Source organism: Haliotis asinina, chromosome 11, assembly GCF_037392515.1.
Source record: "Haliotis asinina isolate JCU_RB_2024 chromosome 11, JCU_Hal_asi_v2, whole genome shotgun sequence".
NCBI classification, from domain to species: Eukaryota; Metazoa; Mollusca; class Gastropoda; order Lepetellida; family Haliotidae; genus Haliotis; species Haliotis asinina.
In genome coordinates, this window is record NC_090290.1 from 36,758,380 (window position 1) to 36,782,507 (window position 24,128).

General features: G+C 40.1%; 1 protein-coding gene across 1 annotated transcript in view; it reads left to right on the top strand.

The window, feature by feature from the left end:
* Nucleotides 1-24,128, top strand: part of LOC137255613 (unconventional myosin-Id-like) — a 70,365-nt gene that overhangs the window by 38,431 nt on the left and 7,806 nt on the right. The window contains exons 3-20 of the mRNA XM_067793061.1: nt 6,117-6,210; nt 7,357-7,522; nt 8,036-8,089; nt 8,572-8,667; nt 9,421-9,540; nt 10,742-10,948; nt 11,497-11,642; nt 13,918-14,032; nt 15,300-15,410; nt 15,965-16,024; nt 16,917-17,062; nt 18,052-18,106; nt 18,485-18,562; nt 19,583-19,749; nt 20,841-21,045; nt 21,397-21,518; nt 22,007-22,108; nt 22,844-22,988. Coding sequence (XP_067649162.1) covers nt 6,117-6,210; nt 7,357-7,522; nt 8,036-8,089; nt 8,572-8,667; nt 9,421-9,540; nt 10,742-10,948; nt 11,497-11,642; nt 13,918-14,032; nt 15,300-15,410; nt 15,965-16,024; nt 16,917-17,062; nt 18,052-18,106; nt 18,485-18,562; nt 19,583-19,749; nt 20,841-21,045; nt 21,397-21,518; nt 22,007-22,108; nt 22,844-22,988 — 2,189 coding nt within the window. The remainder of the gene's footprint in view (nt 1-6,116; nt 6,211-7,356; nt 7,523-8,035; nt 8,090-8,571; nt 8,668-9,420; nt 9,541-10,741; nt 10,949-11,496; nt 11,643-13,917; nt 14,033-15,299; nt 15,411-15,964; nt 16,025-16,916; nt 17,063-18,051; nt 18,107-18,484; nt 18,563-19,582; nt 19,750-20,840; nt 21,046-21,396; nt 21,519-22,006; nt 22,109-22,843; nt 22,989-24,128) is intronic.

The window sequence follows — 24,128 nt, forward strand, 5'->3', positions numbered from 1 at the left end:
CCTTGATTGACCTGTACATTATGTTCATGTTCTGTTGTCAGATATCCTGATACACAATATAATAATGAATGCAACTAGAGTACAGTATTTGTCTGAACAGAATGGTATTATTCAGTACACAGCATGAAGTGAGAACATCAGAGTTATGGAGAAAGTTCAGTTCCCTGGAAATACTACAAGATCATGAATCATGAATAATAGCATAATCTCCAGGGGTGTTGACGAGAATGTTTGTGTAGCATTGTGTGGTGTTCACCACTACGTGACACACAGTTATGTGAGTTACATGTCAGCCCTTGTACAGGCTCCCCAGATAAAGAGGAGGATGTATTGCTGCCATGACATGATGAGTCTTGTCAGTAGGGTACTATTCAACCAGGAAGCTGGTTAGATAGACTTTTTACTCCTCATGATTTCACGGGTGAGCTGGGGTAGCCTACTGGTTAAAGAGTTGGCTCGTCATGAAGAAGACCCAGGTTCGATTCTCCACATGGGCACAGTGTGAAGCATATTTCTGGTGTTCCTCATGATATCACTGATGATCATTGGGTTTTTTTTAGCAAGATTATGAGATGTGTTCCTGTTATCTCACAGAAGGGGGTGGTGGGGTACCCTAGTGGTTAAATCGTTAGCTTGTCACCCCGAAGACCCGGGTTTGATTCCCCTCTTAGGTACAGTGTGTGAAGCCCATGTCTGGTGTCCTCTGCTGTGGCAAAAACTGAACCCATTCACTCTGACAACAGTGTCTTTATGCTTCAGCATTAACCTGACAAACTAGTGGTTGATCTAGTGAGCATTAACCTGACAAACTAGTGGTTGATCTAGTGAGCATTAACCTGACAAACTAGTGGTTGATCTAGTGAGCTTCACCCTGTACTCTCAGTTAGAAATTGCATTGTCGCTAATTTTGTTCACCTACGCCTGTGAACATAACTTGTCTTCATCTCAAAGAAACGCTTATGCATTTCAAGATTCAAACAACATTTGCCTTTAATGTCTTGGTGGTGCAACATATTCTGCTCAAATTTTCACAAAGTATACCAGCCTAGATAAACTGTTGCAATGTTAAATCCAGTTGTGATCCCAGTGTGACACATGGTAGAAACACAGTGCATAGATATTGACTAAGTATAAAAAAGACTTGCGTAATCAATAGTAAGGCAATGTCAGGTGGTTCATTCCCCATAGTATCATGAGAACAGTCCACTGATAGATGTTTTGCCCAGTGGTTCAGAGTGGTGTGGACATGCCTAATCTTTCAGGTTTCTTGTACAGGTGTAGTGTGTGGTACTCATATTTTTAGTGTTTCTAGTAGAGATGTTGTGACTGGAACATGACTTGTTATGTGAAATTCTAGAAAGATATTGCCTAAAAAAGTCATGGCTTGACAGATTTATGAGAGATAGATAAAGAAACATCTTCAATATCTTTAAGGTATACATTCCGATGGACCTCCTCTATACCCTGGACCCGTGAAGGTCCCGGGGTAGAATAGGCCTTCAGCAACTCATGCTTGCCATAAAAGGCGACTCAGCTTGTCGTAAGAGGCGACTGACGGGATCAGGTGGTCAGGCTTGCTGACTTGGTTGACACATGTCATTGGTTCTCAAGTGCGCAGATCGATGCTCATGTTGTTGATCACTGGCTTGTCTGGTCCAGACTCGATTATTTACAGACCGCCGCCATATAGCTGTAATATTGCTGAGTGCGGCGTAGAACTAAACTCACTCACTCACTCCACTATACCCTGGATGCATCCATGACTCAGCCCAATATATTCTTTACCTCCCTTGGGTGGCTCTTTATCCAGTCAGGTGTCTACGCTGGTAAGATGAGCGAACAAGTCACAAATCACTTTTGCTTTTTAAATTATCTGTTTGATTAAACGTGGCAACAGAAACCATGCAGAGGTTCTCTGAAAGAGGTAGAAGGATTTCTAGCATATATTTTTAAACATTTTGGATCTATCAATTTGTCTGTATGACACTGGCAAGATCATTTGTAATGGCAGCTCAGCTGATTGGCTACTGTGAGAATGCGAAGCCAGCAAAGGGAGGTAATAAAATAGACCTGTAGATGCATCCAGGCTATAGTGGAGAGTTGTACTGAATATATACCCTGGAGATATTGAGGGTGATTAAGGAATGGCATAGTGTTTAAACTTCTCTCTGTCCCATTTTCCCACTTCTTTCCTCCTCCTATTCTTCTTTTTCTTACTTTCTTTCTCTAGCCCCTCTCCCTCCCTCCCCTTCTGTGTGGAGGGTCAGTGGTGAAACCTAGAGGTTAGCACATCGAAATCCCAGGTTCGATTCCACACATGGGTACATTGTGTAATCCCATTTCTGGTACTCCCCACTATGATATCACTGGATCATTGCTAAAAGCAAGTTATAATTATTACTGTTCAATTGTACAATGTATTTGCATGTATAATTATGCCATTCATGCTCTTGTATGAGAGACACCAAAATAAAACACTATGTATTGTTTGTATTCTGGGCCTAAGACCCATTTTACTGAAATGAATGGAATTGAATTGCTAAAACCAACCTAAAATCCAACACACGCACGCACGCACGCATACTATCTATCTATCTATCTATCTATCTATCTATCTATATCTCTCTCTCTCTCTCTCTCTCTCTTTCTCTCTCTCTCTCTCTCATATGCCACAGGTAATGTGGTCCTTCCTACTGTGTGTCAACATATGGTGGTATTGATCAAGTGAGATAAGCCACATCAATAAGACTTTCGCTGTTTGCTTGAACTACTGCATTGATCCATAAACACAACACCTGTTGTAAATGACTTCCTCACTCCAGTACTGAATGAAACCAGTGCCTGCTTGTTTGGTGCAGGTGAAACACTATACGATACAGTATTATAAAAAAAAAAAATCAACAGGCATACATTTTACACCTTTTTTATTTATAATATGTTTATATAGTTGAATGATTTTATACTTAGTTTGAAAGAGGGTTTCAATGTTATTGTGAAAGCTTCTACAAAGCATTTCATTGTTATTATACATTTGTATAACACTTGTATAATGCTGATATCTGGCCCCTCAATCACTGGATGTCAATCTTTATGGCATGATGTATTATCAGTCTCAACTCCCTGTGGATCATACATCGTTTTTACATTTTAGAGGTCACATTGCAGAGTTCAAAAATCATTTTGTGTGACTACTGTGATGTTCTTGCTCATGAGGAACATGGGGTTACATGCTTGTTATGGGGTCAGGATTTCCAGATCATACCATATTAGGGGCAGTAGGATAGCCTAGTGGTTAATGCACTTGCTCGTCACACTGAAGACCCGGGTTTGATTCCCCACAGGTAAAATTTGTGAAGCCCATTTCTGGCATCCCCCACAATGATATTGCTGGAATATTGCTATAAGAGACATAAAACTTAAGTCACCCACTCACTCATTGACACCATGTCATGAGACATTACTTACATTTACTTTCACTAACTGTTAAAACTGTAAGTACAAAATCAACACTAAAACATGTCAAGTGTCCTTTGAGTAGTATAAGGCATGATACATTTCAGGACATGATCTAACATGTTGTCCCAGAAAGAAAGATAATGTAGTTGACACATTAAATGCAGCTGAGAATATCTGTTTCCCAACCCAGGAGAGTTCATTATATAAATGAATAAACTTCCATCAGGAATGCATCAAAATGTGGCTCTGTGTCGATTTAACTCTCAATTTTGTAGATGACAGTATGTATGAAAACTTTATCTCAGCTACTACGTAAGTCTAAACTGAAGAAGGGATGAGAGTATATAGAAGGAGGAGTGAGTGAGTTTAGCTTTACGCCGCTTTTTAGCAATATTCCAGCAATATCACAGTGAGGGACACCAGAAAATGGGCTTCACACATTGTACCCATGTGGGGAATCGAACCCGGGTCTATAGAGAAGGATGATTGTTTTAAGGGGTTGTAAGATAAGTAGTAATAGCCCCACTAGACCTTGTTACCCCAGATTTAGTAATGTACACATTAAAGAAATGGAAAGTAAATTGTCTGTACGTTTTGAGTTCAGCATGTCAGTGAGCCGTGACCTACAACATTTACTGCGTGATCCAACCCAGACCTTGCACCACCCTGGCTGACATTCTTGTAGCTCAGTTTAGTGGGGCATGATTCAGGTATAGAGTTGTTGTGTGTGCATGGTGGTGTGATGGTGATCATTTCATTAAGATTGTGAATGCAGCGTGATTGAGCAGCATGATTTGGCTGCATGGCTGGAGGTGAGGTATGTGCTGACGAGGGCTGCACAAACGTCATGTCAGCATGACTGGGAATAGCCAGTTCATGATTGGGCAAACAGGTTTTACTGGTCGAGATTGGTTTCGGAAGATATGGATGTCAGTTTGAGAAGTGTTACGGGTAGAGAAAACAGATGAACATAAAGAATTCTCTGGATTGCATAGTCTCTTTATTCTTTGGATCCATGAATAAAGAGAAGATGCAATCCAGAAAAACCCTGGTCATGAAATAGAATCTTCTGAAATGCTAGTCAAGCATCTAGTGGTAGTAGGGTTTTCAGTAGAAGGTGGGTTTGAACCAGAAGGTGGCTGGTGATGTGAACCACCTCCCACACAACCTCTTAACAACCCATCAGCTCAACCACCAGCACAAGCAGTGTGAGTTGTGTAATGGATGCTTCTCTCCTAGGAAGATATGCTCTCCTCTCACACGTAGACATACTTTCACTTCCATCAAGATACCATCCCATGAAATTAGCCTCCTTTCACACAAGCATAACTCTCCATCCCATGAGGATACCCTTCACGTCCATTAGGAAACCATCCCTCAAAGAAAACTATCCTATGAAAATACCTACCTTCTTCTAGAACGCAGGGATTTGGAAAGGCAGGGACCATGGGTCATTTTGCACATTAAAATGAAAAATGGCCCATTAAAATTTTGAAGTTTACTGTTGATAGAAGGACAGTGGTCCATTCTGAATTCAGAAAATGGCTAATAAACCCGAAAATGGTCCATTGTCAAAGTTATATTTCCCAATTCCTGAAGAATGATATCCTCATACTTTCCTTCCTATAAAAATATCCTTCCTATGAGGATATTCCACCCCACCCCACTTCTCCGTTGGGATACCCTCTCTCATGCCCAGTTAGGATACAATTCCAGATTCCTGGAGGATCTCTTCCTCTTTCGGCAAGAATAAACTCTCTCCTCCCATGAGAAGACCCACCTGCCTGCTTTGAGTAGTTATCTCAACATTGTTTTCCCTACTGACTATCGCTCCCTGCAGTGCTAAAGTCCTAAACGAAGCAAGTCTATATTTCCTCAGGCTTGGGAGACTCCTTTTCAATTTAAATGGGTTTATTTGTTCGTATCAAAATTGTGTGTATTCAAAGACTCAGTGTTAGTCTACCCCAGAGGATACCAGATTGTGTGTGGCAGGTACTGAAATGAGGCAGTAGAGTGTATCAAATGGAACATTCACACTGATGACTCAAGTAGGTATATGCTGACCCAACAATCATCAGCACAATGGTCTACACCATGTTTCCAAGACATGTAATGAATGTGATTACTCACAGAGCTAGCAAACTATTATGAATATCATAATCAAAACATAATAAATCAAAGCATAAACTCATGACTGCACAACATAAACAAAACAAATGTCTACGTAACCCAAGAAATGTAAGTACACTATGCCTTGCAGAGTTAACTCCCTTTCCACTGCTTCACAAGATGCTGGAACAGTGTCCATACATTCTACAGTGGTATCATAGTAGGGCATAACCTCTGTTCCTTCCCAATAGCTTGAAAAAGAAATATGTTGTATTCTCTTCATCCATGGATTAAATTGAACACACTTGAAAGTTGGGCCAGTCAAACAACTTGCAGACTAAACTACAGTCGAACACCGTTGAGTCAAACTCTGATAAGCCGATATCTCAGTTGCCTCAATATAATTTCTCCTGGCAAAGTGTGCATGCATGCTATGTTTGTTACAATCTGCATGATTTACTGTTTGATTCCAACGGAAATCCTTGCCATGGCTGTTTGGCAATTATGCACGTTATCAACAGTGAGCCTAACAAAGACTTCCTCTGTTTCAGGTGAGAGTGGTGCCGGAAAGACAGAGGCTTCCAAGATTATTATGCGATACATTGCTGCTGTCACAAATGTAAGCGGACAGAAGGAAGTTGAAAGGTGAGTGAAATGATAACTTAAACTTCAGACAGTCACATGCATGTCCTCAGTTGCAGTGGGATGTTTGGTTTCAATCCAAAATTTGTTCCAGTTATGATCTGTTGTTAGTCAGAACTGTTTGATTTGATAGCACTTTATCACCACACAGAAGTTGAACACACGAATTCAATTATGAACTCGCCACTCACCAGTCTGAAGCTCTCCACTGGGCTCACTTATGAACTGACCTTTCACAAACTGAGTATTTATTCATGGAGCATTTAAACATTAACACACCAACCTTAAGAGCTGCCCTCATAAACTCACCAATTATGAACTTGGTGATGAGCTAACCTGTCATGAATTCTATCAAGGACTGTTCTGTGAAGGAAGAATAGGCCTTCTGCAACCCATGCTTGCCGTAAAGGCAATATGCTTGTCATAAGAGGCAACTAATGGGATCGGATGGTCAGGCTCGCTGACTTGGTTGACACATGTCATCGGGTCCCAGTTGGACAGATTGATGCTCATGCTGTTGATTACTGGATTGTCTGGTCCAGACTCTATTATTTACAGACCACTGCCATATGGCTGGAATGTTGCTGAGTGCGGCGTAAAACTAAACTCACTCTTTCACTCGAGTTTAGCCAGATATGTGAATGAACCTTCTTCTTAATGCTGGTGAACTTATTTTGTACTTGAAAAAGCAGTGATTTTTATTTGAACCTCAACATCAACATTGAGAAAAGGTTGAAGAGCAATACGTTTTGAGTTGTCTGTATTATTTCATGTTACATTAGGTGGTGGGGTAACCTAGTGGTTAAATTGTCCATCCCGAAGGCCCGGATATAATATGTGAAACCCATTTCTGGTGTCCCTTGCTGTGATATTGCTGGAAGATTGCTAAAGTGGCTTGAAACTAAACTCACTCACTCATGTTATATTAGGTGGTCGGGTAGCTCAGTGGTTGAAGTGTTCACCTGTCATTCCAAAGGCCTGAATTCAATTTCCATCACAAGTAAAATATGTGAAGCCCCTTTCTGGTCATGACATTGCTGGAATATTTCTAAAGGTGGTGTTGAACACAAATCTGTCAGTCAGTCGATCAATCACTGTCTCACTCGCTTTCTCACTCACTCACTCACTCACTCACTCACCATGTTTCAGGGTGAAGGATGTCCTCATCAAGTCCAACAATATACTGGAAGCATTTGGAAATGCCAAAACCAACAGGAATGACAACTCTAGTCGATTTGGCAAATACATGGACATCAACTTTGACTTTAAGGGGGATCCAGTGGGAGGTCACATCAACAACTACTTGCTGGAAAAGGTAACTCTGGAAACTTGTCTTTTATACCAACCACTAAAATAATCATTATTTGTGCGAATAGGTATGAATGAGTGCGTGCTACTTTCCTCTAAACACCTTTCATTTTACTAACAGTAAATATACATATCACCATATATCTTTAATTTGTATTCACCAGACTTGGATCTGTCCTCCTCTGTCAAGATACTGCTGGACTAGTGCTAAAAGTGGCAGTAAACCATGCTTGTCATAAGAAGCAACTAAAGGTATCGGGAGGTCAGGTATGCTGACTTGGTTGGCATGCTATCTCATCCCAATTGTGTAGATTGATGCTCATGATGTTCATCACTGGATTGTCTGGTCCAGACTCCCTTATTTATAGACTGCCATCATATAATTGGAGTATTGCTGAGTGAAGTGTTAATCATACTTATAGTTTCAGAGGAGAGGTGCATACTGGACAACTACTTCATACTCGAGGGATGGAATGCATTGAACCTGCCTCACTCAGTCACTCATCTATTTGTGTTTCAGAGTCGTGTTGTGTACCAGCAAGAAGGCGAGCGAAACTTCCACTCATTCTATCAGGTGATTACGTATTTCCCTGTGGGAATCTGTGTTAAAATACGTCCCCAGCAGTCTCTGCTGGTCGGCAAGGTCACTGTATGGATGACTTGATCAGACTCAGTCAATTATTGGTCAGTAGCTTCTCATCATACCCTGACTGTCTTGATCAGACAGCCCAGTCTTCCATGCTTTTTAATGGAAGAAGATAATCAGAAGCTGATGGTTATATGATCTCATCATTGATTTATTGTATTGTTCCTCACACCACTACACGACTTTGAGATGATTATTTACAGGCTTCAATGTGGACTCAAATATTGGCTACAAACAAACTTCAGGTGACTGTGATTTATTAAGATCTGTCAGTTTCATCACTGCAGACAGTTGACTAAAACTGTGTTACAGAGTTACATGAAATGCCTTACCTCATACTGGAATGAAAATTAAGAACACTTCAGAGTGAAAGAAATCCATTCATAACTTTGTATGTTTCCTCCCTTCAGCTTCTATCAGGAGCACAAGATGCCCAGCTGAGCAAGTTAAAGTTGACCAGAGACCCCACACAGTATTATTATGTGAGACAGGGAGGGAGTGCCAAGGTGAGATGCATGATGTCTTGATGTCAGTTATCAGATTCTGATATCAGATTGTTGCTTATAATAACTACTGGATTGTTACTTGTAACATCAGTTCTGGATTGATACTTGTAGTATCAGTTACTGGATTGTTACTTGTAATGACAATAAATGATTGTTGCTTGTGATGTCAATTACTGGATTGTTACTTGTAATATCAATTACTGTTGCTTGTTATACAATAATTACAATAATTGTTGCTTGTTATATTAATTAATGGATTGTTGTTTTTTAATATCAGCAATGGGTTGTTGTTAGTGATTTCATTTACTAGATTGTTGCTTGTGATGTCAATTACTGGATTGTTGGTTGCAATATCAGCTACTGGATTGTGGCTTGTGATAATCACTTCCTGGATCATTGCTTGTGATGTCAGTTCCTGGATTGTTGCTTGTAATGTAAGATTGTGTAATGTTGCTTGTGATATCACCAACAGATTCTTGCTTGTGATGTCAGTTACTGGATTGTTGCTCGTGATGTCAGTTACTGGATTGTTGCTCGTGATGTCAGTTACTGGATTGTTGCTCGTGATGTCAGTTACTGGATTGTTGCTCGTGATGTCAGTTACTGGATTGTTGCTCGTGATATCAGATACTGGATTGTTTGATTCTGACTTAAATATTTAATTGCAGCCAGTGTATCACTGTAATACTGCCAGTGAATGCCAAACAACCTAGGTACCCCATATGATGTTAATGTGCCACTTTCCTTTGGTAGGTTGATTCCATCAATGACCGCCGTGACTTCAAGTCTGTGATGGATGCCATGAAAGCCACAGGGTTCGCCTTCGCACACGTGGAGACGTTGTGGAGCATCGTGGCAGCAGTCATACACCTGGTGAGTATGGAGGATGGGGTCACTGTCTTCAAGGTGTTGCAGGCAACATCAGACTTGATGCCGTGATTCAGGAAACTGTTGGACTGATATTGATGTTAATCCTCGCTGTTAAGGGTGGATCGTGCTCTACCATCTGTTCACAATGTAGGTGACAGTGTGGTTTGTGAGAATAGTTGGTTGAGTAATAATGTTTGTCAATATGGCTACAGGCTGTGTCATCCTACCAAACACTGAAACACAAGGTGTCTCCATAGAAAAAAGTCTTTTTTTGAAATGTGAGGTGAGGTGGGGGTGACTCTCTAACCACTACACCACGAAGGCGGTCTCTTTCAAACACGAATTTATTCAACCATCAGAGACTTTATTAGGAAGAGGTGCAATGTAACTGGTTGTATGTTCCCTAGGGAGTTGAGAATGAACACCTAAATCCATTGAACCGGGTAAAAATGTAGCATGTTCCATTTCTAACTGGGCTCATTACATACGCTGACATAGTTCATTTTTACATTGCTTTTAGCAATATTTTAGCAATATCACAACAGGGGACACCAGAAATGGGCTTCATATATTGTACCCACGTGGTAATCAAACCCGGATCTTTGGTGTGATGAGTGAATGTTTTAATCACAAGGCCACCTCAGTATCTCTGTTATACCAGTGTATGAAGTAAGGCCCATCCAACTGCCCCAAAAGTGCTGGATTTCTAATGGATGGTCTAAATACAGCTAGCCAGCCTGAATTCTTGGTGTCTGTTCTAATTAAATCCATTTTGGGCTGGTATCATTTTGAAGTTACCAACCCTGATGTCTGTCCGGATTTGGGCTTATTTCATACACTGGTATTGGAATAAATAAAATGCCAGACTACCACCAGGAAAGATTCTAGATTCATCTGGGAATATTCACCAGATCTGGTCTGGTTAAATCCTTTTGGGAGCTGGTAACATTTTGAAGTTACCTGCACGTGGTAACATTGTAAAGTTACCAGCCCTGATGTCTGGCCGGGTTTCGGCTTATTTTATGCACTGACATATACAGACATTGTGACAAACCTCTTGTTCATTTGTTTTTTAATAATGATTTAGTAATTAGTGACTTGTGTTATTGAATCTCACTCACTGCATTCATTCAAGTGCTGTGTTTGTATGTTCCGTGCAAGAGATGAGTGTACAGGTTGGGTCATTGTTGTACTCTTCCTCCAGGGCAATGTGGAGTTTGGTGTGACAGACGAAGACGTCGCATGTGTCGGGAACCAGTCAGTCAGTAACATCATCGCGGGGCTGCTGGAGGTGCGACCGGACCAACTGGAGAAGGCGCTGTGTTCACGCACCATCGCTGCTGGCGGGAACGTTGTGGAGAAAGGACTCACCAAGAAGGATGCATACTTTGCCAGGGATGCTTTCGCTAAGGTTGGTAAAAGATATCTTATGATCAAGCCTAGATTTAAGAGATGTTACCCTACCTGCACCAGGTGCAACCTAAGATAGAGACTAGTTTTCACCAGCCAAATTTCTATGTTCGCTTAATATGTTAAAATGTCAGAGGTTTTTGTGCACGTAAGCATATTTCCATGATATAGTACCCATGAAACCATAGCAACACAGAGACACAGCTGATCCCTGTTTACAGGAGCTGTCATAGCGGAGACATGGCTATGAATAGCACCGGTTCGATGACATGGCTGTTCAAAGTTTAGAAGAAAAATGAACTGACAAACTTATGCCTATCATGTTAGATTTATTGTTGATTTATTGCTCAAAAGTAATTTTCATTCAATTTCAAACTGACCTTTTTTCTACAAATAAGAAAATAGGCCTAAGAATTGAACAATGCTAGAAAAAGAACTTAAAAGAAACAGTAATTTGGAAATGCTTACACTGTGATAGGTTTGCCATTAACTTTAGATGGTCACTTTGTGACTGGGACTGTGTGACATGTGACTTAGTTGTGACTCCAGGCCATCTATGACCGCATGTTCTCCTGGATAGTTGGTCGCATCAACGAAGCAATCGACCCCAAGGCCAGTGGAGTCCGATACATCAGCAAAGGTACAGTCATCGGTGTGCTCGACATCTATGGATTTGAGATCTTTGACAACAACAGGTATGTCAACAAATTAAACATTTTCTTGGGGTTATAGCTGTTGTACACTCGTGTAACTTTGATACATGGATGTAAGGGAAGTACGTTGAAAATTATATTTTTAATGCATGATTTCATTTTGTATACTTACTGATCATTTTATTCCGCTAATTGAAAATGAGTAATATTCCACATTTCTAACATTTCTTTACTGGAGCCATTTACAATCATCACCCCATTCTTGCCCACACAAAATGTGCAGTCACAATGTTTCATGAATTACAAAGTCAGGTACAGTAATCACCATGAACGAGGGAGGGCATTTTGTGTACATCAAAAGTATCGCTTCTTGACATCATACAAGACTTTATTTACAAGATAACATGGTCATTAAAACAACTTATAAATGAAAGTTATCTGCAAATTTAGGTTACAGCTCTGTGTGTATCATAGTATTTGGTAAAAAATATGTTATAAATATGTGGTGTACATTGTATCAGACACTGAGGAAGATATGTGTGAGTCTGAGAATGACAAGCACTCTTTGTTTGTGTGCATGCGTGAGGTAACACCTTGAACATGCATACTATTAACAGCCACTGTATAGTAAGTGAGCTGAGTTTTGCGCTGCCCTCCGCAATATTCTAGTTACATAGCTTTGGTCTGTAAATAATCAAGTCTGGACTAGACAATCCAGTGATCGTCAGCATGAGCATTGATCAACACCATTGCAAACTGCTGACATGTGTCAACCAAGTCAGTGAGTCTGACAACCTGATCCAGTTAGTCACCTCTTTAGGCAAGCATGGGTTGCTGAAGATGTACAGGCCCTAATTTTACCCACATTGGTAGTTTCGGGCAGTGGAGTCGCCTAGTGGTTACGGTCATCACAGTGAAGACACGGGTTTGATTTCCCCAAGTGGTACAATGCGTAAAGCCCATTTCTGTGTCCCTCTACTGTGATGCTGCTGTAATGTTGCTAAAAGCGGCAGAAAACTAAAGTCACTGACCCTGTATGGAGAGTGTCTGGCAAAGTAACAATACAGTGCTTTATCATACAATGGGTAGTGTTCTCGGCAGGATAAAGCCTACGGATATTTTCGGTATCCGTTGGGGTCATATGCAGATACTGATGCAAATTAGGGAGGTCATGCAAATTTAGGGACTACTTCCACACTGTAAACGAACATGGCGTCACGCCCATCTATCGGTAATCATGTCCAGATTGACGGCCGTGGTTACAGTACTGTGAGTGCCTGGATGAGAAAAAATTGTTGTTTCGTAATGATAGATGGGACTGATTACGCCTTCACCAGCACCGAAACACAGGCGTCTTGGAATCATTGACTCAGACAACAGCCAGGAAAATCTCGAATGAACTGTTTGACTCTTTGTCAGTTGACAAGTATGATTTCAAAATGCCCCGCGAACAATATAGTTATTGTTCAAAAGTTTAACTGAAATTTTCCCAAATTCCACACGTTTTTTGTCATTTTGTCAAACCAGGTTAATATCTGTTGACGACAATATGCTCTTTAACATGAAAGCTGACAGGGAACTACATGATGTAATGCAGTCAAAGCCGTGATCAGTAGAAAACTGCGTCACAGAGCTTGTGATGTCAAGTATTACTACGCACATACTTGTGACGTCATAGATAAGCTGGCACATCTCAGGAAGTTTAGTTTCATGATCTGTGGCAAATGAAATCGCATTTTTTTCACATTTTAAATTAAGAATGACATTGTATCATAAATAAGTTATCACACTCATGTGTTTTGGGATGGTTAATACCCTGTATTAGGAATAGACACTATGTATTTAGCTCGTCATGGTTCACTAAATACAATGTTTGTTCCCAATGCAGGATATTAACCATCCCAAAACACACTCGCATGATAACCTTTATTTTATGGATGGTTTTCTTCTGTCAATTGAACAACTGGTGTCAAGAAATCCAAGCTTCATTAGAATATTTTTCTGAATTCATCACAGGATCATCAAGATCACTCCATTCTCAGAATCACCACCTGCTGCAAGTTCCCAAATTCCACCTAGTTTCCTATGGGAGAAGGGTTTTCTCATATGTTTGCACTAACTCTTTGGAACTCTTTACATCCAGAAATGAAATTCTTTGAATCTCTCTTAAACATAAACCCACCTGTATCACATGCCTATCACTGACACATTATACTCTATTCTTGTGGACATTTACACAAAAAAGTGATATTATTATTATCATTATTATTTAGCAGACACTGAAGTAATTGTGTGATATGAAATGTTTGTGTTTCAGCTTTGAGCAGTTCTGCATCAACTACTGCAACGAGAAACTCCAGCAGTTGTTCATAGAGTTGGTCCTGAAGCAGGAACAAGAGGAATACATGAGGGAGGGCATCGAGTGGCAGCATGTGAGTTGTCTCCCCTTCTCTGTGGCGAATTTGATAAATGTTTTCTTTTGTAAGGAAAATTGATTGAACTGCAAAAGAAATGCTATATAAAAAAAATGAAGTCTCATGAAACTAAGCGTTCATGTTTATGTCTTCGATTTAAAATGGTCAGAAAACTCTTGTTGCTTTTGTTTTGCTGTTCATTATATGTGTCAGTTCCTCCCCATGTTTGCATCTTCAACCGTCCTGTGTTTTTCCTGAGTGAGATGCAACCAGCTTCATCTGTGATTTTGCCAGCAATAGCTTTCTGTACATGGAAGAGCAGGTGTGGCCCAGTTGTCATACTCACCTTTATTTGAATGTTGGAGTTGTATCCCTTTGGTATGACAGGAACCTGAGATAATGTAACCCTTTCACATCAAGCTGGTATGCAGTGATATAACTCAATCTCCTTATGTTCCGATTCCTTATTCTGTGGGGTAGCTTAGTTGTTCAAGTGTTTGCTTGTTACGCTCAATTCGCCACATGATGACAATGTCTGAAGCCCATTTCTTGTGTCCCCCGCCTTGATATTGCTCCAATATTGTTAAAAATGGCGTATAACTGAACTAACTCACTCACTTATTCTAATACAATACCTTTCTGTTTGACGATATGACAAGAACTGTCAAGGGGAACATCAGAAGCACCCTGAGCAGATTTCGGCCTTTATAGTTTGATAGTTTCTAAACAATCCCCTTTAATGTGAATTGCTAAATTGAATATATCTTTTCTCAGTTTGGGGTTGAAATTTGTGAAACTTCCTATAAAGTAATTTGTCACAGGTCTGTTTGGGGTAAGAATTATCTCCCTTCCCATAATTATCTGCTTAAGTTGGCATTAAATATGCTTAAATCTCTAGAATATATTTGAAGCAAACTGCATTTTCAAAAACAGATAAGATTTTTTTCACTCTACTTCATGTGTTAAATTCCATATGCACAGAGGAACAGATTAACTGCATATCTTCCTAAATTAAGCAAAACATGTGAAAACTCAATGCTTATCAAGTGTGTAGCTTACAAATAGTAATACAAATAGTAATAGTAATACATATACACTTGAATTTTTATATAAACTCAATAAATTTGGTCTTACATGCGTACATACAATATATCAAATCTTAGATTCGAGGTAACTGAGGATAGAACTTGGCAACTTTGGGCCTTTCATGTCCTTTCTCATATTGATGATCAAATATAAATAGCAAACAAAATGTTTTCTGTAGCTCTGGTATACATCATTGTAGGTGGACTACTTCAACAACAAGGTGATCTGTGACCTTGTGGAACAGCCCCATAAAGGAATCCTGGCCATCCTGGACGAGGCCTGTCTCAGTGTGGGCAAGGTTACCGACAAAGTAAGTATGACTTCATCTACACAAACACCTTCAGGAGTTGAGAACCTTCTGTCTCTGAGTTTGTTTGTTTCTTCGTTTATTGTTGCTACACTCAGCAATATTCCAGCTATGTGGCGGTGATCTGTTGATCTAGACCAGACAATCCAGTGATCAACAGCATGATCATCCATCTGTACGATTGGGATATGATGACATGTCATAGAGTCTGACCACTTGATCCTGTTAGTCACACATGGGTTGCTAAAGACTATTTCTTACCCAGATATTCATTAGTTCTGCCTCCGAGGACCATTGGGGGAACATATGTATTAAATTAACATACTAAGCCAGGTCAAAGCATGTCAAATGATTAATTTGTTATTGTGTCACTGAATTTATGGAAATAACATGAACTGTTAGTTATTTTTGTATTCATTACCAATATTTGTAATGTGATTTTTCTCATAGAAGATTCACCACAGCTCTATTAAATGTATCCCTTCACACATGTTGGTAACATGGTTCTCACTCCCCAACTTACTCTCTCACTTACTCTGTCATTCTCTCTGTTGCAGATGTTCCTGCAAGCTATGTCTCAGAAGCTCAACCACAGTGACAGATTCACCTGCAGATCGGTGAGTCATTGGCAGTCACTGCTAAAATGATTCTGCTTGCAATAATGTTGTGTTGTTATTTCTCTTTTCAAGGAGATGGTTGTGCTGACAATAATGTAATCTCTTGTTCTTCAAGTCTGCCTCACAGTCCCTGAACCAGATTATATCCACTATTGCCAAATCCTCTTTGTAATGCAAAAGCCCTAAATGAGCAAGTCTGGATTTCCTCAGATTTTGAATGGCAGGTCTTCTTGGGGCTCCTTTTCAATTTAAATGGGTTTATTTGTTACAATCCAAATTATATATATTCAGAGACTGTTAGTCTGTTGTTCATCCTGTTATCATAGCAACATACAACATTATCCTCCGATGGCATCTTCATGTACTATTCTATTTCATGAAGTTGTGTAGTGCAGTGTACTGGGATGAATTATAATTTTGGGTAGGAGTTTGAGTGGTTTTATTCCTCTTCATAGAAAGGGCACATGGTTGATCCATGACAGGTTACACCAAGATGCCTTGCGTCAGGGAGCGGTCAGTTACTTTAGCTAGAAAGGGACGTATCCTTACAAACATGTACGTTCTGTAGAACATGTTACAAGTTGTTTTCAGTTTACTTTGAAAATATCAGTGACAAAATAGAGTGGAAGTTGTCTGAACCGGCATTCATCAGGACTTAAGAAATAATTCAGTTTAGGCAACGTGCCAGCTTGTAGAGCTGATGAAAAACGTACAAGCTATAGACAGGACTGAGATTTTATGCCAGTGTTGACAACTTGCCGGATTGGACAGTTGCTGGTTTTGATAGCTTCCACTGTGTATTACTCCATGTTTTGTCAAGTTTGACTCCAAAGGATCCCAAATGAAAATATATAGGTGTCATCCCGTAAATTCCGGATGAATGCTTTTGCAGCTTGTGCCATCAGACAAGACCCTGGAACATGACAAAGACTTCCGTATTAAGCACTACGCTGGTGATGTCACCTACTCTGTCGAGGGCTTCATCGACAAGAACAGAGACACTCTCTACCAGGACTTCAAGAGACTTCTGTACAACAGGTGAGATTATTATTTTGTTTCTTTGTCTTTTGCTAGTGTTTTCTAAAACTGTATTTAGCAAAAATCCTGTTGTATGACTGGTCAGAATATTTGTCTTGACAAGGTAATCTGCTGACTGACTAGACCATCAATCAGGACATTGACATGCATCTAACAAGCATCGTCTCTGTTCTTTAGTATATAGCAGACTTTGACCAATGCATAGTTAGAACGTCCTGCAATTTCAAAGACTGTTGACCATAGTTTCATAATCACTTTTCTAATTACTTGTACAGAGTTTATGCCTCAGTGACTTAGAGGCATTGTCAAGTAAAACAAAGCAGCTTTGGACCAGGCTAAAAAAAGCAGGATGACTCATTATCATGCTCCCTATATTGCTAGGGTGTGAGGTCTTGCTTGCAGTGAAAAGCATGGGCATGTATGTGATAGTTGCAGCAAAATATTGGATGGTAAGCATACAATGCTGTCGTCTCACTTCAGCATTAAAAAAAAAATTGCATGCATTTGAGAAGAGAAAGTGTATGGAAGCTGTGGACATTTGTGACATGTCTGGTGTCCCATGTACTATCCTTTCCAAGAAAGTTACACATTCATTAACCTGTGCCATGCTTTCCATGTTTTAGTGATAGTTTGTTAAACAACTTTTTTATTTTAAGGAAAAGTATTCTGCAAAAACCTCACAGAGTTGGTATGATGTTCTGATTATGATCAGCGTTTCACTGAGTATGTTGTGTTTATTTGTTTTCGAGCTAGACTGCAATCCATCAGTCCGCTTTTGAGTCAAACAGACTATAATTAAACCTTAAGTTGGTGACATGGTTGATGGTTAAAGCATTCACACTAAAGGCTTGGGATTGATTTGCCACGTGGGTACAGTGATATTTCTGGAATTTTGCCAAAAGCAGCATAAAACCATACTCCCATACATGCTCACGCCTGACACTTGATTGTTAAAGTGACAATGATGATGGTTTTTTTTATTGTTACAGTGACAATGAGCTGCTCAAGTGTATGTGGCCGGAAGGGAAACTGTCAGTGACTGAGGTTAGTAGTTATTCGACTTGGTGAACTTTGGGGGACAGTGGGGTAACCTACTGGCTAAGTGTTTGTTTGTCACACTGATGAACTTCAACACAGACACTCAAAAATCTCCTTATATTATAATTTTTTCGAATTTACTCAGGTAAAATTAAAATAAAGTTTATAAAGACCCATTTGCTGCATATTTCCTTTGATAACATTATCTGTATGTGTATAATAATTATTTCAAATCAAGTCTTATTTTGTTTCAAAATTAATTTACTGTTTATACTGACTTAATTGAATTCAGCTGAAATGTGCATGAAAAACTTTCATATTCTAAATATAAACAATGTATTTGAGGGGAAGGTTACTAAATTTATTTCTGTCATTGTACTCTAGACCACCAAGCGTCCCATCACTGCCGGCACAAGTTTCAAGAACTCAATCATCGCACTGGTCCAGAACCTGGCCTCCAAGGTAGAGTCATCCAGACACTTCAGTACCAGGGTCATCTCCAGCTTCAGGAGGTCACCCAGTGATTAAAGTGTTTGCTTGTCATCCTGACACTTCAGTACCATAATCTTCTCCAGCTTCAGGAGGTGGTGGGGTAGCCCAGTGGTTCAAGTGTTTGTTCATCATCCTGACACTTCAGTAGCAGGGTCTTCTTCAGCTTCAGGAGGGGGTGGGGTAGCCCATAGGTTAAAGTGTTCGCTTGTCATCTTGACACTTCAGTACCAGGGTCTTCTCCAGCTTCAGGAGGTGGTGGGGTAGCCCAGTGGTTAAAGTGTTCTCTTATCATCCTGACTCTTCAGTACCAGGGTCTTCTCCAGTTGCAGGATGTGGTGGGGTAGCCCATAGGTTAAAGTGTTCGCTTGTCATCTTGACATTTCAGTACCATGGTCTTCTCCAGCTTCAGGAGGTAGTGGGGTAGCCCAGTGGTTAAAGTGTTTGCTCATCATCCTGACATTTCAGTACCAGGGTCTTCTCCAGCTTCATGGGGTGGTGTTTTCACCCAGTAGTCATGCCTAAGACAGGGTTTCATTCCTCGCATGGATACAGTGTTGAAAGCTCATTTCTAGTGCTTCAGACTTGCCATCATGTCCAAGTTGCATAGATCAGTGCTCATACTGTCAATCACTGGTCTGGTTTGTCCATACTCAGTTATTTACAGACTGATCTCATGAAGCTGTAATAATGCTGGCATTAAAACAAACAAAATTTTTTGTTAAGGAACTTGTGTAGTATTGTCGTAAGCAGACTATATGGGTTTTTGCCCTGCAAGTCTTTCGTATCACTGATTTCATGAATTCAACAGCATTTCTTCATCAGAGGCAACCTTGCACTAGATTCTTTGTTGCTATTAAGCAAATAAAGATATTTTTTTTCAGAATAATATTGTCATTTGTTACAGCATGCATTACTTTGAACACTTATTCCTGGTTTGAAATGGAATGGGATCTATTGATGTCTTCACATACAGTGTGACCTTCATTCCAGGAGCCCCACTACGTGCGGTGTATCAAGCCAAACGAGATCAAATCACCAGTAGTGTTTGATGACACGAGAGTGAAACATCAGGTCATGTACCTGGGTCTCATGGAGAATGTCCGTGTGAGAAGGGCAGGGTTTGCCTACAGGATGGGCTACACGAGGTTCCTACAGAGGTGAGTTTTTTAATGGGTAGGTGAAGGAAGGTTAGAGGAGGGCTGGGTTTGCCTACAAGATGGGATACACCAGGTTCCTGCAGAGATGATTTTTGTCATGGGTAGGTGAAGGAGGGTTAGAGGAGGGCTGGGTTTGTCTACAGGATGGGCTATACCAGGTTCCTGCAGAGATGAGCTTACCAGTAGCGGTCTGGGTTTGACCTAGTGGTTTGCAGTTAAATCCTTACTGAGTTCAGACGATAGTGGGTTCTAAACCAGTGTACCCCCAGTTGTGATGTACTTTTGTACCAGTAATATACCTGCATGTGAGGATTTCACGAAACAGAAAATTCTTGGCTTCACATTAGCATCCCCAAAAGATGAAGCTGATGTGTGATTGACTAAAATATTATTTTACACTGCCTCAAACTCAACACACCCTGGCTTAATGAGCCTGACATATGAAGCAGGTGTACTGATTTGTTTGTGGCTGCTCTGTACCATTTAGGTGTTGAAGGGGAGGTTCAGTCGTATAGAGGTGTCACAAGTCATGCAATGAATTACATCCCTTTTTGCTCCAGAAACCAAAAATAGTCTGTGGAAATAAAAGAGCACCTAACTTTAAAAGTTCCAATTGATACCGCCATGTCTTTCATTATTTACACTGCTCCAAATGATAGGGCTGGGACGATACACTATGTGACGATACAATATGTCGCGATAATTTTTAAAATGATTTATATCAAGGTATTTGTTTATAACATAAACACTATTAACACTAATGTTATAAACCAACATGTAACCCTGTCATCCTTGCATAGTTTGCTTTAATAAGCACTTTGACATGGGTATCATAATACTGTGTTTTTTAAGGTTATTTTTTTTAAAAAGTTGTGTATCATTTTGTATCAATACAACAGTCACCGATACAATAACAGTATCAAACTTAAATGTATCACATTGTATCGGTGCATCAATGAATCAATGGAGCAGAACTGTGACTTCAATAATTGTGAATTGTTAAGCTGTCGGGGGCAAAGTTGATAAATTTGCATTATCTACATCTGTCTGTAGGTTTATCAGACTTTATACAGCTGTGTGTTTTGTTTCAGGTATAAGTGTATAACATCCAGGACGTGGCCAAAGTTCAGGGGATCTGATTTTGATGGAGTCAAGAGCATTATACAGGAGTTGAACTTTGAAAGTGACGTCAAATATGGACGTTCCAAACTATTCATCCGATCTCCACAGACGCTCTTTTCACTGGAGGAAGTCCGTGATTCCAAGATACCACCAATAGTGCTCTTCCTCCAAACGGTGAGGGTCACACAATTGTAAAGTCCAAATCTCTGAAATTATATTTCATGCTCCTTGGATTAAGATCAGATGTTCCCTCTTTTGAAGGTCATGACCATTAAACTATTAGCAAACTTTGATCACCCTGTGTTGGTCATGAGGGATGGTGTGGTAGCCCAGAGGTTAAAGCCGAAGACCCAGATTCAATTCCCCACATTGTGTGAAGCTCACTTCTGACGTCCCCCACTATGATATTGCGCTAATAATGTAAAAACATGGTGTTAAACTAAACTCCCTCACTGTGTTGGTGAAGGATACGTGGGTTGTTGAGTGCTGATCTGACAAAACTCTGTGTGTGTGTGTGTGTTTCAGCATTGGCGAGGTGGCTTGGCCCGATCACGTGTAAAGAAGATGAGAGCCATCTACTTGATCATGGGACGCTTCAGGAAATACAAGATGCGATCCTACATCATGAGCCTTGTTGAGCGCTTCAGGTAAAAGTGCACCCATGGTAGAGGGTGTGATTCAGCTCAGCAGGGAACACTTCTCATAGGGCCATCCTTCAGGATTCTAGGAAGTGGCTGCTGTCAGAATTAGTTCAAAAGAGATGTTTTGCACAATTAAGGCTTGACATTAAGTTTAGAGGTCCAAATTTATAGATTTGTTTGTGAAGGAAATGTGAATTTCTTTTAGGCTTGTGTTCATTTTGTAATTAAAACACTTAAGGATGAAATGTACAAAAGTAGCAAGTTTAGATGCTCATCAAATTTCTATGGAAGAAGAAATGTGCAAAATAAGTTTTCTTCAAATTAATATGATAGTGATCTGTTTCCTGTTGTGAACAGGATATGAAGGTTACAAATACTTTACCAGCTTCAATTAAGAAAATGGAAGTGTTTGATGGAGTTGGCTAATGGTCAAGAAAATATTCTAGGCTCACCTTGACTCTCTTGGAATAAGCCAGTGTTTGGGTTTATTTCAGGAATGTGAGGAACAATAGGGATTATGGGAAGAGTATCCAGTGGCCACGCCCCCCATCTGTCCTGGAGGGCCTGGTCAGCTTGCTGCAGAGAATACACAACAGGTTGGTCCACATAAATAGTCCACACCGACAGTTCACAGTGTTTGTGTGAGGCATTAAAATTTAGAAGTAAGCCTATAAATTCACTACGTATTTGAGATCATTTGTGCATGAAATACTCAGGTATTCAGCGTCAGGGCAAACACTTTGAGTTCAGACAGTCCACAGGGGAAGTCCAGACAGGTAGCTCATACAGTCAGTCCAGACAGTAAGTTCACACAGGCAATCCTCCAGACAGTCCACACACGGTCCATGCAGACAGTCCCTCAGATAATCTGCATAGTCGTCACAGACAGTCCATCCAATAGTATTGAGACGATAGTAGCTTCTATTTTTTAGTTTTGACTTACTACAGAAGTTCTAAGGTTGCATTGTGGAATGAGAACAATCTATCAAGCCCATTCCTGTTGTCAACAGCAGTGATTTTGTTGGAATATAGTATCATATACTCACTCCCTTACTCACTTACTCACTTACTCACACATTCTCACTTGTCTTCATCAACTCATGCTTATCACACATAGGCAACTAACAGGATCAGATGGTAAGACTCGTTATCTTGGTTGACTTGTCATCGTATTCCAGCTGCATGGATCAGTACTCATGCTTTTGAACGCAGAACTGCCTTGTCCAGACTCGATTTTTAACAGACCACCACAGTAACTGTAATATTGCAGTGCAGCATTAAACAACAAACCAACAACCGATCCTGTTATAACCATACTGTTGTTCTCACAGGTGGAGAGCAAACATGATACTACGCAATATTCCCAAGGAAGATCGGCCAGCTCTCCGCCTTAAGTGTGCAGCATCTGATGCACTCAAGGGTCAGAGGTTAGATTATGGCCTGAAGCGGAAGTGGGAGAGCAACTATCTGTCTTCGGTAAGGGGCAAGTCAAAACAATCCTCTTCGCTGCAAATTGAATACGGAGGTCCAAACAAACTGTTTGATCAAAACAAACATATTTTTTAATTTTTTAAAGATGGGATATGATCTTGTTTTACTTTTTACATTTTTGAATATTTCATCAGTGTAGAGATGCCAAACCGTATCATTTTATCATATTCATTATGGAAAAACAAGACGAAATACAAGACTAAAGTAACAGTAAATATATACATTGAATTAAATTATCAAATAGCATATAAACAGCATATATCTATATATTTTTTATTAAATATGAAAACCCTTTGGAAAAGTTGATACTAATTCTGGCCGCAGAATACTAATTTTTGCATCTAATTTTGTGCTAAATACTAATTGGGTCAAATTACGGCTGGCATCTCTGTCTGTGCAATCAGTGCAGTCAGGTCAACATTGTTGGGCCTCTCTATTATTCCTGTTGTGAATGCTCATAAGCTCTACAAATTCAACTTCAATTTGAGTGCAGTGTCATGATCGGCATCTGTCCAATCCGGCATGTTGCCATCACCGGCATAAAATCTCACTCCTGTATATGGCTTGTACATTTACTGTCATTTAGAAGCTCAGTTATTAGGAGTTGTCATTGCTGGATCTCGGCGTGAAACAAGCTGCCCCAAAATATGTTTTTAAAGTAGTTAGCGCTGTCTTGTTCAGCATGTGAGAAGTTGTCAGCCAGATGTGTATTGTTACCATTTCATCCTTGGGTGAAACTGCTGTAGAAGCTGTCTAAATCAGCACTCATTGGGACTGAAGATTTAATCCGGTTTAGACAACATGCCAAAATGTAGAGATGATGATAAATGAACAAGCCCCAGGCTGGACTGAGATTTTATGCCAGTGTCGACAACTTGCCGGATTGGATGGATGCCGGTTTTGACAGCTTCAACTATACATGGTTGTGCACCGTCAGAATTTTACCTTAGGTCAGCAAGACTATACTTTTACATGTAATTAGTGAGTAGTGTCGTAGTGAGCAGTAATTGAGCCAACCATGTGATACAACAACTTCTATTAGAGTGATAAAAACTGGTTCAGTTCTAGTGGTAGGTAACTGTGTCAGCTCAACAATCCAGCACGTTGTCTAAACCAGATTGTTTC